We start from the raw sequence: 19,567 nt of genomic DNA, 5'->3' as shown, positions 1-19,567 counted from the left end.
TCTTTCTCATCTCCTTTTTAGTGTTCACACCTCCAAAGCACTCCACCTTTTCTTCCATCGTCAGCACGCAACAAGATGCACTCCACACAACAACATACAGAGACATGGTGCTGAGCTCCCTCACCAGAGTACTACTACTGTTCACTAAGACGTGTGTACATATGTCTCAATCCGTAGTGCTTGTTGTAATGTTGAACTGATATAGTTGCTGGCATGTGTATCTTCTCCTTGTCCCTAAATCCCACCACCCTAGCTCTGATATTTCCTGACATTTATAGGAATTGTCTCAATCTCTTCAGATGAGCAGACTGCAAAGTTAGAGCAGAAAGGGATGAGAAAGTGATGAATACAGAAGAGGAAGGAAAAAATGAACGAAGGAAAGACAAAGAGAAGGGCAGTAGATACAAAGATTTTGTGACTCCTGTTTGGCTAATGGCATAGTAGGCATCACACTGGAAGAGTTCTGTGAAATCCTTCTAAAAGCAGATGAAAAATATTCTGCAAGTCCTGAACATCTTACCCATGTGCCAAAATGGGCAAGACAACAAAAAAGCACACCCAAACATTTTAAGAACAATAACCCGGTGAGGAGGAAAACCCCCAAAGGATAGAGGCTAGCCAAACACTAGACACTGCTAGCAACTCTGGGCCTCCGCTGACGGGTGCCAACATGGAGGTGATGCTGCAAGGCCTGGAGGAACAGTTCATTTCAAAGCTGTCTGCTCAATCCTCAATGGATTGGGCTTTAATTGAGACATCAATGAACAACACCCAAAACAGAGTGCTGGAGCTCGAAGCCACCTGTAACATGCTAATAAAGGTAAACAAGATGATAAAGCTTAAAATGACCTGGGAAAAAAGTCCAGACATGATAACATTTATACTGACTTACTTGAGAAGGGGGAGGGTCCTCGCCCCCCTGTTTTTTTCACAGAATGTTTGATGAAGATTTTTGAACCAGAGTCATTCCCCACACTGTTAGATATGGCAGCGTTTCTCAATTCCGGTCCTCAGGAACATGCCCTTAAACATGCAGGGCATGTTTAAGGTGTTTCCCTTCTGCTACACACCTGGACTGAATCTATGGGTGATCAACAGGTTTCTGCAGCACTTGATGGTCATGCAATCATTTGAATCAGCTGCTCTGGAATAGAGGCACATCTAAAACATGCAGAGCAAGGGGGCCTGAGGACTGGAATTGATAAGCACTGAGATATGGACAGGGCTCATCAGATCTGTGTAGCTGTAACCTAGAGGCTCCACATCCATTCATTGCAAGAATAAACCCCTACCAAAATAAAGAGTGAACTTGAAAGGAAAAAGGCTGTCTCATTTATCGCAGTTAAGAAATCCACACCTTCCCAGCATGCAGTTCCTGCAGCTTAGGAGCTCTGGATTCCTTTACAGGATGTTTTTCCCCACCAAGCTCCAGGTCATGGACAAAAATTGAGCAAAAACGTACTTTTCTCACTCCAGAACATGCAAGATCCTTTGTGATAATGTAGTAATGACCCTGATAGCATAAAAAACTATTTAGAGTTGCTTTTGCTCCTAGCAATCAAATTAGAAAAATATATTGCTCTTGCTTCTTTAACTGCATTGTTAAAAGAGGCTAGAAGATCCTCTAAGAATAGAATATGCTCTTGTAAATTAGATTTCTTCTACAAATGTTAAATTTTTCTGCAAAAACGCTTTAAACAGCAGATACTATCATGTACCTACACACAGGCACAGGCAATAGCCTCTTTTTAACACAGCAGATATTGTGTAAAATAGAGTGGCAATGTTCATTCAGAAAATCTGAATGAACATTCAGATTCAATGTTCATTCAGAGAATCTGAATGAACATGGAACAGAAAAAAGGTCTGCTGTCAAGGAACTTAAAAACCTGAAGACAACGTCACAGCGACCTCAGAGGTCAAACAATGTTCAAACCTAAAGTAAAAACAAGGCACACATCTATATTAACAAGATTTAATTACACATGAACAAAATGATTATTTTTGTGTTTGATTTTGTGGCTCTTCTACGTATCTTAGTGACTTTTCAGACATGTTATATCTCTAACCTTTTAATTTCTATTTATTTTTTATTTTTTTGTATCGCTGACTACAACAACCACAAGTGTCTCTGGACAAGACAAAGCCAGTGTGTTTCTACCGGATTGAGTCACATTATAGTTACCTTTAACCTTTAGTTCTTATAGGCCAGTGGTGCCCAAAGTCGGTCCTCGAGGGTCGGCATCCTGCATGTTTTAGTTCTCTAAATGGTGGTAGTAACAACCTTTTCAGGAGGTCAATGTTCTCCTTAGACCTTCTAAGGAGCCATCATTTGATGCAGGTGCGTTAAACCAGGGAGAGAACTAAAACATGCAGGATGCCGGCCCTCGAGGACCCACTTTGGGCACCGTTATAGGCCGTAAACTGCATGAAGTGTGTTATTTAAAATGTCATGTGCACTAAGTGAAATGCTTGGTTTAATCTGAGTTTGTTTGCATCTTTGCTGTGCAATCAGCCAACAACAATAAGTCAGCAGACTGGCACTTCAGACTGAAGTTTTGGTTTTTTGTGAATCAAAGCTTTAGGTGCAAAAAGAGATTCACAGATAAAAAAAAAAAACAATTCTGAATAAATTATATGCTGATAACTAATGGATACACAAACAAAGAAATAATTAGAGCTTCTAAAACTGAACTGAAAACAATCAGGTCTCCAAGAAGAAAAGGAACATGATGGGGAAGACTAAAGATAGCAAGTAGCCAAAAAAGTAATAATTTGAAGGTAGATAAATACCAACCTGTATTTTATTCATTTGCATTCAAACTGCAAATGAATGAACATAATATTAGGTAAAGCATAACTAAAACCTATATGAGAAAACAAAAAGGAACAACAAGTAATACATTATCACCAATTCCAACACACACTTCTGATGAGTTCTAGAAGACATTACCATGCAGGACTCTGATGTTATAAAAGACTTTTTGTAGAGAAATCCTGACCAGTCTAACTGAAACATTCACTGCAAAATGCAGATTATCTCAACTTATCAATTATGTAAGGAAAATTGCAACAGCAAAATTACATATAAGCCAGGAAGGTAACTGACACTTACAGCAAATAAACATACACACAAGTGTTCCATAGGTGATGAGTTGCTGTTACTGTGAGCTGCATGTGCAAGCAGATAAAGAGGGATGCAGGGAGGATCAACCAGAGGGGAAACAGAAGAATTCACAAAATGAAAAACAAACAAAACGCACATGAGAATAACAAACATTAATCGCCACAGAGAAGATGGAGCACACTAGTTGCTTACCTTGAGGTCTTCTGCAAGGCATGGAAACTGCCCATTGGATGCACAGGGCTCCTGCGAATGGCTGGTGTAGAGGAGTCGGGTCTGGATGCAACGAAGGGCGCAAAGCATCCAGCCATGTTGGCGTCGGATCTGCCACTGGAGCTGATCCCACTGGCTTCCAACCATAAGGAGGATGTCCTTCAGAGCTGGAGGGATAAGAACAGGAGGAACCAGGGGACAAGTCAGACAGGATCATATTTATCATATAATTAACTTACCTACCTATTGCTTTGGTAAGCTAGAAAATTCTTTCAACCAAACCATTTTGACAAAACAAAACACCGGGATTAAAACTGCACTGTTGGGAGTTTGGTAAAAAGTTTGCTGATAAGTGAATCTTATTCAATAGTTTTATCTTTTGAACTGTGTTTATTGGTTGTATCACCCAGAAGGTTCAGTGCTTTGTCTATTTTTGAAGTAAATACATTTTGGTGACCCGGCCATCTCAAAGTTTATACAGTTTAGCAGTCACTGGAAAAGGCAGGTCTGCTACGTTAGTTCTTACTTAAGTTAAGTGTTTTTTGGAATAATTATTCCCTGTGGATTGGGATGCTGTGCAGTTGGATGGACTTTTGGTCTTATGCTGTCAGATAGTTGTTTTTATCCAACTATAACTGTTTCAACAAGAATGTTTTTGTTGTTTTTTATTGTTGTTGTTTTACCACCAGGACCAGCTGATTAGTTTCATCTCAATAGATGAACTAATCAGTTCATCTATTGAGATGATGATGATGGGCTCATAGTTCAAACCTGAACTATGAGCCCAAATCCCAGAACTTCATGGATGCAGAGCAGGACCAACAGATAGAGAGAAGCAGGAAGTTCAAACCCTCTCTTTTATTGATCATAATAAACAAGAATCATATCCCAACTTCATCGTCTCTCTGCTCGGCTTCTATCCAGAGATTTAGAGAGGAGCAGCAAAAGCAAAGGTGGATTAGCAGAGTGTGGTGTCATCCAGGTCATGTTACTGTGGAATATCATCTCTACTGCCTGAAAGTAGAGCTGCTAGCATATCATGCCAGTCATGAGACTGTTTTACAGCAGCAGTGATCTATCAGAGATTCTTTAGTCTTTGTGAAACTAACTGCTACCAGACCCCTTCCTGCCCACAGCATCACCATCCACAGCGACTCTTGAGGTTGTTGTGGATGGAAGATACTTGAATGTATGACATATTATTTCCTTTTGGGATAATTACAGTACTTCTGAATTTAATTGCAGCTATAATATTGAAACTGAACACAGTGTCAATTGCCATATACACTTTTCTCTCAGTTTTGTCTCTGTTTTTTGTTGTTTGGTTCCACATCTCCGATCCCTCAGCCCCAATCTCCTTTCTTATCGTCATCCTTATCTATGGCCACATTAATAAGGTTTACTTCCTGAAGGTCACTGGCTTAATCCAGGTAAAAACAATAACATTAATATTAAGGTGTGAAGTAAGAACATACCCAGCTGGTGGGAGGTGATGATGCCGAGTAGTGATTTTCCTTCTGCCAATATGCTCTCCTTCAGCGCATGTTGACTGTCCACATTCAGCTTGAAGGTCTAAAAAAGAAGCAAAGTTCACCGTAATTCAACACCGTAAACAGTCAGAACAATTCATGGGTTTGGAAACTTAACCAGTCTATCTTAAAGTAGCTAACTCGAAGGTTGCTTTTGTCCATCAGATAATTCTAGAAAATGTCAAAGCACATGTTTAAAATCTAGTAAAGTAAGCTAGTTTTCTTAACCAGAATCTCACGGAAAAAACCTTATCAGCTCTCTGGACACACAGCATGGCTCATTGCAACCCTCCTAATGGAGCTTAGGTTCTCAGTTTGATTGGTCATCCTTATAGTGCTTCTGGCCCAAAAACGTCATGAATGTGATTTGACTTTTCATCTTTTTCTTCCAATTTGATGACTCTCCTTTTACAGCACATGCTTTATTCCCAGACTACTAAGCAGGTAATAATTGAATAATTAATTCAGCGTAATGTACTATTGATAACTAGGATCAGTTGGAATGTATTTATGATTAAATTGAAATATTTTTTGTACTGTTGAGATGATATTTGCTGTGAATAGGCACTATATAAATAAATTGAATTGATCAAATTCACAAAGTTCTGCTTATGTGTAATTTTTTTAGAAATCTAAATTGGTGTAACATTATGTAAACGTGCATGAGCCAAATTTCTGCTGCTATTTTAGGTAGCTGCAGTTATCTTGGTGGTTTAGAGTTTGAGATGATTACCTTATGAGCACTGACGTTCTGAGAACAGAGGAGAGGATGCTGATTGGTTCAAAAAGTACGAAAAAAGAGAGAGAACCTGGAGGTTTGAATGCAGCTATAGTATTTAAGCTCTCATTGCTTAAATTGGTGAATCCATCTGATTTTGACTGCAGTTGCATTCAGCACCCACATTGATTGTAAGCTTTGAACAACAGTAATAAAAAAAAACATCTCAGATTTCCTAAAACATCTGCAGTTAAGCGGGAGGAGTGCAAATCATCATCACATATAATTGTGTAATACATTTTGTCTGTTTTTGTACAATTTATACATCTGAACCTAGAAATCTGGAAAGGGTGATAGCATGAAAACAGTAGTCCTACTTTAATATAATGAAAAAGAGAACTCCGATATATTCAGCAGGAAAAACACAAAGTAAAGGGGAAGATGAATAAAAAAATGAGAGTAGATATGATGCTAGATGAACTGATTATAAATGGTTAAATGGATAGATAGGTGGACAGACACAAAGTAGCCTGAGGCAGTGTTGGTAAAACCCTCCAGTCTGGTCTCTGAACACCATTAGAGCTCTTTCTGATCTTATTTGTCTGTGTGTGTGTGTGTGTGTGTGTGTGTGTGTGTGTGTGTGTGTGTGTGTGTGTGTGTGTGTGTGTGTGTGTGTGTGTGTGCGTGTGTGTGTGTGTGTGTGTGTGCGCGTGCGTGCGTGCGTGTGTGTGCGTGTGTGTGTGTGTGTGTGTGTGTGGGTGTGTGGGTGTGTGCGTGGGTTGGGGTGTATGTGCATGAGTCTCTCTGGAGGAGCTCAAGCCGCAAGACTTAACCACCTCTGACAACCTGCTGTGCTGCAGTGGGAAATGCTGCACACTGATATTTAGATCCATGCATGCTCACACAATACACACACTTCACTCTCAACACACTACTCTAGGGTGTGTGTATACATGCGCTAAGGTGGTTTTGTGTCATTCTCCTAAGACTACATTCTATGAGTACATCAAAAGAAAGCACAACATAAAGACATCAATCTGAATCGGCTAATAAATAAATGAGGTGCTTTAGGTGTGATTGTCGAAGCCTAAATGAAAGAAATGCTTTAGTTTTTCCGTTCATGACTTTCTTTAAAGGGGACCTGTAACCTATAAGCTGTGTGATCTGTTTTTGTACGTTTCTTTACTTCCATCTGGGTCTTTACTGCTTCTAGAAAATCTGAGCTTTCTTTGGCTATATGTTCATTTGGTGTCTGGAAAACGAGACATTTCAAAAACCTCATGAATATTACTGCCCTGGTACCTAGCAACCATAGGGCGCAGGCAGGTGAGAGCTCAAGCGGGTCCACTCAGCCCTTCCTGAGGCTGTGGGAGCATAGTCTTATCATTCAGAAAGCGCTGCTGTGTTCCTGATGGTAGTGAAAGAGACTCAACTTCTGCTTCTGGCTCTGACTCAAGAATCAAAGCTATGCCACTGTTCCACTGCTCATCAATTTGAAGCCATTTTACAGATTCAAACCGGTGTTTGCATTAGCACTTAGTGCTCATCTCCATCCCACTACCCACTCCCTGGTACCCTGAGACCTGTGGTTCCATTCAGGTGGCGCTGGCTTGAAGTCAGCTTTTGATTGGTTCATTTGCAGGGGAGTGGGTACCGAGACATGCTATCTTCCAGATCCCTCAGAGGAGCATTAGAGCAGGCCAGTCTTTTTGGCAGATGGCATCAAAAAAATTTCATCTTAATCTATTTTTAGCCCACAGGTTGATGTAAGTGGTGCTCCAGTAGATCTGCCCTGATTTTTTAATTCTGGGTGATTGCAAATTGGTCAATACACATCAAACCGATCTCATCTTCCTCCACTTCAGGCCTGAATATCAGCCACTGTCCCCTTTTGCTCTGCTGTGAGAGAGAACTGACTGACAGACCCGCTCACCAGGTCACATCTGCACTTGCCCAGTCACCCAACTGTTGCCAACTTAGCATTTTTGTTGGAGTGTCAGTTACAAAAATCCTTATTGGCCAAAGTCGGTCAGCAGGTCAGCCATTTTAAAGTTCTGATTGGCCAGAAAATTAAGGTATTCAGTAGACTTTATTGTTGAAAAGCAGAAGTTATACTATGTAAACAATTTGACCTCCACTATTGTCTGTTTTTGTCTGTAAAAGTACATGACTGACACCTTTGTTTGAAAGTATTTCTGTTTGAGTTTAGTGGAAACCCCATAAAGTTGGATTTTTAACGCCGTCACTGACTAGTGTCAGCTTCTGACTTATGCACTTTGCATGCAGTTAGTAAAGGTTGTTTACAATAAGCGATGGTTTCTAATCCTTTCTGAGGCTGAGAGGAAAAGCTGCCAGAGCTCCATAGATGGGGTGTTGCTCTCTTTGTGGACATCTCCTTACTATTCAGTGATCTTTTCTGTGCCTTGTGTTAGCTTGACTATTGTTGAATTAGATCAGTCACTTTAAAAGGCTGATCTAATGCTGTCATTTAGTTTACTTATTAAAAATTTAATTAGCTGGTATTAGTTTGCAAAAGTCTGTTTTCAATTTCACATTAAAGGATTTTTAAAATTTTTATTGAAAATATAAAGTTACATTGACCCTGATTTCATCCTGACTGAAAGGATGAAACAAAGGAGGTGAAACTTTTTTTAAGCATTGTATCATGAAATTGAGAGAGTATTCCTCCACCCAGGATGAAGTTGGACCGCTGTCCGTTTCCCAGACTCCTAGATCAAGTCGTTCTTGTTGCTCCAGAGACATGCCGTTTCTTCATAGGTATTGGAAGCTGCTCTAAAAATGAATGTTTTATTTGTCAGAATGCTTGATTAAAATTCTGGCTGACTTTGTGCCTATTTTCTCTCTTATTGAACACAGAAGCTCTAAGATATCTAACACATGGATGTGAGACTCCTGTTTAAAAAAAACATGATCAGAAGAAGCAAAAAGAAAAGCCAGCATGCAGCTTCGGTGCATCTCCACATTTTTTCCTGAGACATTCCTTCGTCTTCGATGAGAGATAGATGGCCCATGGCATCAGTCAACACATGACAAGGTCACACCCCCACACGGCCAATATTTATGGAGCAGGATATAAACAGAGGAGATGAATGGAGCAGGGTGCTTTAAACCCAGGCAACTAGCAAGAAGCTGGAAGAATCTGGCTAAAACTGGTCAACATAGAAACATTTAGAGCTTCGTTTTCATTTTAAATTTACAATCCCACATGTTTGTTTTTGTCTGATCACCACCCAACTATATAATTAATGTTTATTTGCAAATGCATGAAGGAGAAAATTGTGACAATCTTTCCATTAATTGAAGCATATTAACTCATTTTTGGGCTAGATAAAGAGGCTAGATTTATAAAAAGCCATCATGTTATATTATTTTGTGTGATATGAACAGGAGGTGTAACACTTTAATAAAATGTAAATGCATTTTAATTTCTTTAAAATTAGTACATTTTAATAGACAATATTGGAAAAGGAGAAAACATGAGTGGTGCTTCTATGCACGTAGATCTGATAACAAAAAAATAATTGGACATTTAGCCAACTTCACCAAGCTTGTGTCCTATATCAGCGACAAAACAGATATTTTTAATAGCTGGATGATAATAATAATAAAAAAAGAAATTATGGCCATGATTATTTAAAGTTGGGACTTTCACAGGCTGGATTTGAAGTTGTCTGTAAAGTCTCTTTTTTCTTCTTTTTTTCCATCAGAAAGTAATTCATAATTTTAGAACAAGGCAGCTGAAGATCATATGTGGTGCAACACATAGCTAATGCAGGTAAACTCCACAAGATCTGTGAAAGATGAATGGAACCTCAAGTACAGCAACAGCAAAAACAGAAATAATAGCAATAATATAATTTGAAGGAGGTGGTTCTCAATTTGCTCTTTGAGGGGGGCTAGGGCTCTCGTACTTAGAAAACACCTGCTTTAATTAAAACGCAACATTTCTTCTGTCTTTACTTTGTGTAAGCAAATAGAAACCACACTGCACATTACATGTTGAATTAACAGATAACCCATAAAACATTACTGACTTCTTCACCTCTCAGATTCAAGACATTTATACAACTATTAACCAAATAAAAAACAAGTATCTTCATTCTTTAATCTTTGCTGATTGTAAATTACCTTAAATCTCACTGCTGAAAGTATAATTTCACAGGGGCCACTCTGACCTACTTAATTTCCTAATAAGCTGATGAATACCTCACAGCTAATAAACATAAAATACATCCATCAAAGCTACAGAAGAAACAGCATGACAGCCTGTGTCTCTGGGATAGGGCTGGTTGTTAGGAAGGATTTAGGTTGTGCAGATTAGCTAGGCTATCAGAGAGCAATCGTATTTCAACGCCTTCCTCCACCAACGATTTGGCTCAGTTTCCTCCGTTTAATATATGGAGAGCATGGAATCGATAAGAGTAGAAAAGCCAACTATCAATCACGGGATGATAAGGCATGAAAAGCAGCTCAGCGTTTATGCACGTTAGACAGCAGGCGGTAATAGGAGGCTGTGTGTGTTAGAAATCTATGTGTCTGTGTTTGCATATGGAAGGATAAACTGTAGCAAATTTATGCAGCGCTGCAGACAGGGAAAAGAGGAGGTAGACAAACAGCAGTTTTCATATTTCTCGCTTTTATTGTTAAATACAAAACTGATGAATTACACAAAAGACTATTAGAAGATGCTGGTTTGAATGCTAACTGCTCTATTTTCTCCTCAAACACCTTGACGTTAGACTCAAATTTTGGGTCAGCACAATCTTTGAGTATAGATTGTGATGGAGATTAACTAAACAGAATTGAATTTTAATGAGCTAAACTTAACTTTTGACCCTGGTCACCATTGTGAATATGTCCAATGACATCTATATAAATATACTGTGGAAGAACCAGAATGTTGGCGTTACTGAACCTGAACCATTTAATTCTTTGGACCATGGTATGTTATGGAAGTGACTGGAGAACTGGGCTGGGCTCAGTACTTGACTCGTTAGAGTCTTACTTGAGGGTCAGGCAGTTTTTTGTGTCAATAGGTAACTTTTCATAGGGCAAACATCTTATGTGGGGAACCTCAGGGTCAAACCCTAGTTAACCTCAAGTTAAATAGGGTTCTTCATATTTAACAAATACATACAGAACTGAACTGAAAATATAATAGCCATCTGAAAGGCATTAGCAGAAGATGCTCATCAAGCGCACACATACAAATATTTCTACTGTCTTCAGCAAAACCCATTATTTTTACTTGCAGAGACTGACTGACTCCAAATGCAAATATAAAAGTATCTGTTTAATTGGACATTCAGTTGAAGGCCCTGAAAAGTTTTTTCCAATGTTCTGTCACAGAAAATTTCAAAAGTTAGAATGTGGAGTTACAGATGGAGCAGTTCAGATCTGAAAAGTGGGAGAGTTTCCTCATCAGAAGCATGGCTGTTTTCTTCAGCTTAATGCCGTTTTCTAAAACAATTTTAATTTTCTGAGGTCTTCATTTTCACCTCATCATTATAATAAATCACCACAGCTCCACATTATAATGTCACCAGTTGACTATCAACCCATTCAGATGTTGAGTAGATGCATATTAATGGTTGCATGCATGATGACTTTCTTCAGCTGAATTAAAACAAAACTTGAGTATCTTTGGACCAAATGTCAGGTGATGATGTTCGTGCTTATCTAAATGTTTTTCAATTTTCTGACTTGATATTTACTGCAAGCTACAGAACAAGAAAGAGCAGAGACATAATCCCTGTTTTTCCAGCAAAGTGTATGTGAAACACACAGGGCAGCAATTGGGTTGCAAGTACAGTACAAACAAAACTTATTGCAACTTAGTCTATAAGTGATACACATTCATGGCTTTATTAATGTGGGTCCAAGAAAACAACATTTGGCTCAGTCACATCCGACAGTTTGTGCCACAGAACTTGCCCAGTGACTGTTAAGCCTCCATGACCCAACAACAATATGCATGCATGCATGCATGCATGCATGGATGGATGGACGGACGGACGGATGGATGGATGGATGGATGATCTGACAGTGGTGAATCTTGTTCATGAATTTGAGTAACTTAATCGTGTATAAAACAAACTAGCACCTTGGGTTAGACAAACTTAGGGATGTATTAGCAGCTCTTGCCTTAATGGTTTGAAGTTCTGCTCTGATTAGCATACAGTACGTACACTTAGTTGTAAGTTAAGCAGCTTCAAAGCCTGGGTAATTAGACCACCTGTTAGCATTAGCATATGAGCCTGCAGCCTATAGTGGGACAATCTCAGAAGATTACTCATAATACCAAGTTTTCAGCACTGGCATAAGCACAGTGGTATGAGGTGCAGAGCACTGATACCAAGCTGACATTGAGGTTTGTCATTGAGATTGCTGATTGGGCTGAACTGATCAAAGGCAGATAAACATACAGCAGACAGCTTTGAGTTGATGAGACATGATTTGATCAAAGAGTCTTTGTAATAATGGTGATCAAATTGTCTCCATTCATACGGAGGCGAGAGCTACAGCAGGATGATGGCATTCCCTGAGGATCCACTGTTCTTTCTCTTCATTTGGCTATCATCTGTTTTCCGTTTTCCTCCTCAGAGCTTTTATGTTAAGCAATGAAATGCTCTCCTTTCCTGTCCCCTCTGTCATGTTTTGTCTTTTCTTTGTCCATGTCATTTAACCTCCCTCACTCCGACTTCATAACTTCATCTCGATTTGACTTGTTGCCCTCATTACTCTTCAAAACCTCTTTGGCTTTCTTTTTCTCAATTTATTGCTGTACCTGCTCAACTTAAATTCCTTTTTTTCTTCTATTCTATTAGAAAAAGTTCTTAATTGAGCCTATCATGAAGCTAGTTAAACTTTCCTATCATTATTTCGGCTTTTTGTCCAAGTCAGGACACTGTTATCGATATCAATACAAAAATCTCAAAGTATACAAAAACTCTTTGCACATATTTGCTGGGAAGTTTTAATTTTACCAGTGATAAATATGAGGGAATTGTTCTTAAAATGTGTAATTAAGTTTATGTCACAGTTTTAAGGACATTGTTTTCTGTTCAGTTTTTTTCACTTAATTTATTTTCTATTTTGGCAACACTTCAGAAATATACAGTAGATGAGCAATAATTCACCACTTATTTTGAACATATCAGTTTTTCTTTTAGACAGTTTATGTGAAACATGAAACTGTGAGATGATCATCATTAACCACATTGACTGGATTGTCTTTATCCATGGATGACATTTCTTTTTTTCTTTGTTTTTTTACTTGTGGAAGTTTTTTTCTCAAGGTGAGCATAAAAAATATGACGTGCAGAATTTCACCAACTGTGTTTTCCTACCAACTATTTTTAACTATAAAAATGTATATTTATTTAATTTTTTACAGACAGAGTACTAAGAGAAGTTTTCTTTAAGTTTTCTTGTTTTTTTTATTTATTTTTTTGATGACGCATGGGAAAACAAAATAATTCTGTCATGCCATTTTTTACAAGTCTTTTCTTTTTCTCTTGTCATCAAACATTCCACAGGAAAAGATCACAATTTATTTGCTTAAGAGAAAAATGAAAGACTGGCATGACTTTTTTTTTTATCCACTTCACCTTTCAGGTTGTTTCCCATCAAATGGCTTGTGGCAACATTTAATTATTACTTCTTGGTGTTTCTTCTTCTGATTTTCCTGTAAATGCCAGATTTGTGGAGTGTGCAAATGATTTTCTTTCGACAGATTCTCCCACCTGAGGTGTACAGCTCCTTAAGAGTTAGCGTTAGCCTATTGGCTGCTTCTCTAATTGTCTCCTTACCCAGCTTTAGAGTTTAGGTGGATAACTATTTCTCAGCATGTGTGTAGAGGTGCCATCCTCTTCATTTTCAGATGACGTATTGAACAGAGCTCCATGAGAGGCTCAAACCTGATCCCGGTTTTAAAATTCTTCACCATTTTATGTCTGAACCTGTCTGGCATGTTTCCAATTTTCTATTTGCTTTCAAATGTCATTTAAACTTGTGAGATATTCACAGAATAAAAAAAGAACAAAAGAAAAAAAAACATATTCTTCATATTTACACAACTTGTTTTAGTCATTGGCATCACAATCAAACTATATTGTATTTAATGATTAAGATAACACATTCCAGGACTATACTTTTCCCACGTACTGTATATGAGCCACTAAAGATAAAATTTTGCAAGCAACCTGCATTTTGATTTATCCAGTATACTGTGTATGCATACATATACACACATACTTACATATATCCACATATATAAAGACATCTTTCTCATGCCTCTCCCCTCATGTGGCCACCAGTAGTATGTTGTCTCTAATGGGATTCAAAGGCTTGGTTCGCCCATCAGACCCAATCAATAGGCCTTTCATTGGCTGCAATCTCTGAGCGCTTTAAAAAGAGCAGTGTGTGCGCGGGTGTGCAGGACTGTGTGCATTCTAGCATCCTCTTCCCTCACTGATCTCCCCAGGGTTCTGGAAAGACCTACACTTATTTGCTCCACAACCACTAACATACACATATAGATACACATATGTCACACACACAAACACACGCCCTCCTACATATGCCAGCTGGGCCAAATATTCAACTGAGAGAGCACCTCCACTCCATCCACTGTTGCCTAGGAGATGCGTATGTTTGTGGGGACCAACCTTTGGTCCCCACAAACATACGCATCTCCTGCTTTGCTGCTTTGGGGTCAGGGGTTATATTTAGGACTACGGTGTGGATTGAGTTTAGGCTGTAGAAATGAATGGAAGTCAATGGAAAGTCCCCACAAAGACAGCCACGCAATCGTTGTGTGTGTGTGTGTGTGTGTGTGTGTGTGTGTGGGGGGGGGGGGGGGGGGGGTGTGTGTGTGTGTGTGTGTGTGTGTGTGTGTGTGTGTGTGTGTAATGATGTATGTGACCAAGCAATACAGAGACAGAAGTAATACTTGTGTAATACAAAGTACATTGTGTAATGTAAATAATTAGGCTGAAAGGATGAATTATGACTTCTGCAAACCTTTTTCCCCTTTAAGAGAAAGTCTAAAGAATTTCAAAGGCACCAAATTCTGGAGTGAACCTGGAAGCAGTAGTCATTTTTAAACTGAACAAGGTCAAAGGCTGAACTTTAAAACCATATTTTAAACCTCACGCCATGGATTTTCTTTAACTACCTGATGGGCACATGGAGAATGTTCTGATGGTGAATTATGAACATTTTAATACATGTTTATCTGGCTGTACTGAAGTTAGAATGAGTTAATCCACACTAAAGGCATCAATCATTACAGACTGACCCACAAAGGCCAAAAGCCTTGGAACTGTCATTTTTACTTAGTCCCTTTTTTCCAGTGGTGTCCTGAGAAATTATTAATTTCATTAATTCATGTATTCATAAAATGATGCACATATGAGAGATGGCACCCTGACAGCTAATGGTATGGGCTATATCTGTTGCACAATGTTAACCATGGCTAAATTCAAGGGGATCCTAGTCCTTTCAAGTTTCGGCTTAAATTTGATGCCATACATTCGACTTGAAATGGTTTTGATGCACTAACCCCTGATTGCTGCACCTCGTCGCTAAACTTGGCATTTTGCACAATTTGAACTGAATTGCACAAGTGTCAAACTGCAACAAATGCTCTGAGTGTTCAGCTGAATTTGTGGCAAAACTGAATCATTAGCAACAATCACAGCGTCATTTTCAAGGAAAATGGCTGGAGGGAGAAATAAATCTTTAGATCAGCAAAGCGGTGCTTTTATCTGATATTGTTGTTTTAGAAAGTGTTGTTTGGGGGCAAAATTTATCCGATCCATTTGCTCAATGGCTTGTGTGAATATATTTTTTACTTATTAATTATTAATTTATAATCTAATAATTTGTCTATATTTCAATGAAACCAATTTGTATTAAGTCTTCAGTTCTACCTTTTACTCTTATGAATAGGATATTTTCTGATATCCATTTCTGATACTCAAGTGACAGATTGCAGACAATCTTGTCTGCTTCTTAAACAGATTACATGACCATGCTGTTTTTACAATTAAAAATTGTATCTTAATCTCACTTAATTTGAATACAAAACAATTTCCCAAATATACCTTTGTCTTAAAACATATTCCTGTGTTTATTCATAAGCAGGTAGTTCAGAATGGCTGATGGATAGAGGTCAATTCAAGCAGATTATAATATGTATGGCTGATGTTGATTTAAAAATCTAAAATGTGGTAATAAATGCTGTTGGACACGTTAATAGTTACTAATAGTCAAACTGGATCATTGCTGCACAATATAATAAATGTGAGGGAAAAGGAGATGAAAAAGCAACAGATCTAAAGAGAAAAAAAGACGGGGAAGAAATCCTGGCTTTACTCTGCTGTAATCAACAAAATACATGCAATTATTCATCCAGCTAATAACTACAAAGTGCAAGTGTGACTATCAACACAAAAACACACTCAGACATCAAGTCAGTTGGCTAACATGGTATCAAGAGTGAAGCAGTTCAAAGTCCTATTAGCAATGCTTTTTCATCCTCTTGCTTTATTTACCAGACATGCCAATTAAGAACCAAGAATTCTAATTGAAGCAAACCACCACAAACAGTAATGCTGCTGGCACCTACAACCGAGTCAACATATGTAAACAAACCAGCAAAATAACACAAACAGGAAAACACAAGAGACAGATTTTAAGATGCTTTTTGCCCGTTTACAGTTTTTTGTTGTTTTTGATACTAACTTTTTATTTTTAAGATTGTTATATCTGCACAGTCCATTCAGGGCAACTGGGGCAACAAGTCCAGGAGGGAGATTTAGATATTCAAAGTTTAGCCTAAAGCTTAAATAAAGCCATACTGTCTTGTATGTAGATGTACTGTATGTAGCACTTTGTGCTTTTCAATTGCTTTTCACATTAAAAGTCATTGATCTCATTTTAGATTTGGGCTCATGTGCTCAACAAAACCTAGATTATTTTTGTCATTCGTTTAAATCTTGCCTGGATCGAGTTTTCTGTGAGGCTATAGCTTTAACTAGCTAAACCTGTAAGCTGTGTGAAGCTCTTGCTAATAATTACTGTTCAGGAAAAATCTTAGCTAGTTTACTTAAAGATGAGCAGATATTTTAAATACCATTTTGTCAATTAAAACCAGACATTTTATCAAGACTCTTGGACTCCACGGTGACCCAGTTCTCTGCATACAGATGTTTTAAAATGGGTACTTCTGATGTGGTGTAGGGCTTCCTCATTAAGTTAACCTTAATATTAAACAGACTTCTGACTATTATAAAACATGGCTGTATTGAGAATCAGGCAGCACACTAGATCCAAAGACTTCAACAGCTCTAACAGACACTATGTGTTTCCTTTGCAAATGTGCACAAATCTTTATTCATATTCTGCTAATGTCAAAAAAAAACATAATTCTGCAAATGCTGTTTCCATTAAATAATAAATTAAAATCACCTGTGAATAAGCTAGTTCATGTAATAAATCATTAAAAATCATGGTGGCGATGGATGTAAACTGTTGCATGAGATTATATTCATAATTCTTGTTCTTAACTGTCCTGATCATCCGCTCTAAAGAGAGTTCGATCTTCTTTCATCTAGCCGCCCCGTTAGGATGCTAAGATCAGAACCAGGCGTCAGGTTTCTTTCATTCCTACAGCCATTACTGAGCTCAGTCTCTCTGGCTTAGCCTCTAATACCTTTCTAGGTTTTTTGAAATACATATTTTATGTTCTTATTATCTTGAGAGCACCATGCATTCGATGTGCTAGAGCATGAGTCAGTTCTCATAGTATGTGTACTAACAAAATGAATAAAACTGAAATTAATTCAGCTTTCATCTGAGGAGACAGCAACGTTTTATACATATGCTGGACTTTGGAGAAATTATAGTTTGTCATTTACAAAAGAGCTATGGCTTCAACATGTTCAAATGACACAACTTTTTATGAGAGCAGTGCAGGTGAGTTCTCTGGAGTGATGAATTGCGCTTTTCCATCTGGCAATTTGATGGACGAGTCTGGATTTGTTGGTTGCCAGGAGAAAGGTACTTGACTAACTGTATTGTGCCAAGTGTAAAGTTTAGTGAAGGAGGGATCATGGTTTATGGTTGTTTTTCAGGAGCTGAGCTGGCCCCTTAGTTCCAGAGAAAGGAACTCTGAATGCTTCAGCATATAAAAGACATTTTGGACAATTCCATGATTCCAACTTTGTGGGAACAGTTTGGAGCTGGACCCTTCCTCTTCCAACATGACTGTGCAACAGTGCACAAAGCAAAGTCTGTAAAGACATGGATGGAGAGTCTGGGGTGAATGAACTTGACTGGTCTTCACATGAACACACTCCTAAACCTTGTGGACAGTCTTCCCAGAAGAGTTGAAGCTGTTCTAGCTGCAAAGGGTGGACCAAAGTCATATTGAACCATATGGATTAGGAATTGGATGTCACTTAAGCTCATATGTGAGTCAAGGCAGGTGAGTGAATATTTTTGGCAATTTAGTGTATTTACAACTGTTGTATTTTTGACATTCAGTTCTCCGGTACATTTCCATTTCAACACTGTGCTGTAATACAGAGTAAAGGCCTCTCCTGCTAGCCAGACGGAAAGCTTGGATTTGTCACATCAAGATGCAGCACATGTAAACCATGTATGTAGTGTGTATAAATCTGTGCAAGATATGCATGAACAGCTGTTCCTGTGATCAAACGAGTTACCTTTGTATTTAAGTGTGGAGGGTGATTTGACATGACAAGGATTTTAGAAGACAGGGAGATTTGCTCGTTCTCATGACTTAAAGTAAGAGAGAAGTAAAATAAAAATATTATCCTATCATGGCATGTACACTAATGAGAAAAACACACACCAACACACTAGCATGTTTGCTTACCAGGTGAGTGTCCAAGTAAACCCTAAGGCTGTCCAAGTCCTGCCTGGGCTGCATCCAGTTTTCAGTGCTGTCTAGTGCCTCCTGTAGCCATGAGATGAATCCGTCCAACTTCTGCACAAAACCCTGGAGACAGAGACACAGATTATTAATGAGAGAATTTAATCTGAAATATCCTACAAAACTAGTAGTAACACACATGGGAACCAAATTGTTGGCACCCCTCTGACACTGAACTAGAAGTCCACAATGGCCACTGGAAGAACTTATAACAAAAAAAAGTAGTAATGAATAAATGTGTTCTAAAAAAACAATCAAAATGAAATATTGCTTTTTAAATGTGGTTCATCAGAATCGTTGAAGCACAGCACTTCTCTTACTTCTCTTGGTCTGCTTTTGTGTCTGTGAGCATAGAGCTGATGTGCCTTGCTAAAAAGCTCATTTTGTCTCAACTATCCAAACAACATTCTCCCAGGAGAGTTGTGACATGTCAGTATGTACTGTGGAAAATTACAGTCTAACATTTTTATGCTTTGCTTTCCTTCTTGGTCATCTCCCCTGTAGTCCACTTTGGCTCAAACAATGATGAATGGTGGGATCTGACATTGATTTACCTTGACTTTGGAGTTGACCTTCAATTTCTTTGGAGGTTGTTCTCCAAAAAAAATGACCATTCACATTTTCCTTCTCTTTAATTTGTCATTAATTTCCCCCCCTACACCCAGGGACGTGTTGGAGGACCTTAAACTTCTGAATAATCTGTGCACCTCCAGTCTGAGGAGCATCAAGTTTCCTGGAAATTTATTGCATTACATTTAACATGCTGTTCTTTAATTCTCATTCTGACCTCCTGGGACGACTCTCTCCTCTGCTTCCTGTGGTCCTTGTTCAGTGTAGTACACAACATGTGGTGGATGAGTTTGAAAAGTATTGGACTTGCAAGCAAAGGTCACAGGTTGAGTTCCAGGTTCCCTCATCTGCCACATGTTGATGTGCCTTTGGGCAAGACAGTAATCACCACAACCTCCCACCCTCCAACTCCCTCCCACACACACACA

The 19,567-nt window shown here is 38.6% G+C and overlaps 1 protein-coding gene across 4 annotated transcripts in view; it reads right to left on the bottom strand.

Annotated features, from left to right (window-relative positions):
* akap6 (A-kinase anchoring protein 6) overlaps positions 1 to 19,567 on the bottom strand; it is a 168,003-nt gene that overhangs the window by 108,952 nt on the left and 39,484 nt on the right. For all 4 annotated transcript variants that reach the window (XM_023352219.1, XM_023352217.1, XM_023352220.1 and 1 more), the window contains 3 exons: positions 18,513 to 18,635; positions 4,813 to 4,909; positions 3,320 to 3,504 (listed from right to left, as the gene is read on the bottom strand). In XM_023352219.1, coding sequence (XP_023207987.1) covers positions 3,320 to 3,504; positions 4,813 to 4,909; positions 18,513 to 18,635 — 405 coding nt within the window. The remainder of the gene's footprint in view (positions 1 to 3,319; positions 3,505 to 4,812; positions 4,910 to 18,512; positions 18,636 to 19,567) is intronic.

The sequence above is a fragment of the Xiphophorus maculatus genome, chromosome 19, assembly GCF_002775205.1.
Source record: "Xiphophorus maculatus strain JP 163 A chromosome 19, X_maculatus-5.0-male, whole genome shotgun sequence".
Taxonomy (NCBI): domain Eukaryota; kingdom Metazoa; phylum Chordata; class Actinopteri; order Cyprinodontiformes; family Poeciliidae; genus Xiphophorus; species Xiphophorus maculatus.
The sequence above is the reverse complement of the archived record's forward strand: the minus strand, read 5'-3'. Positions and strand labels throughout refer to the sequence as shown.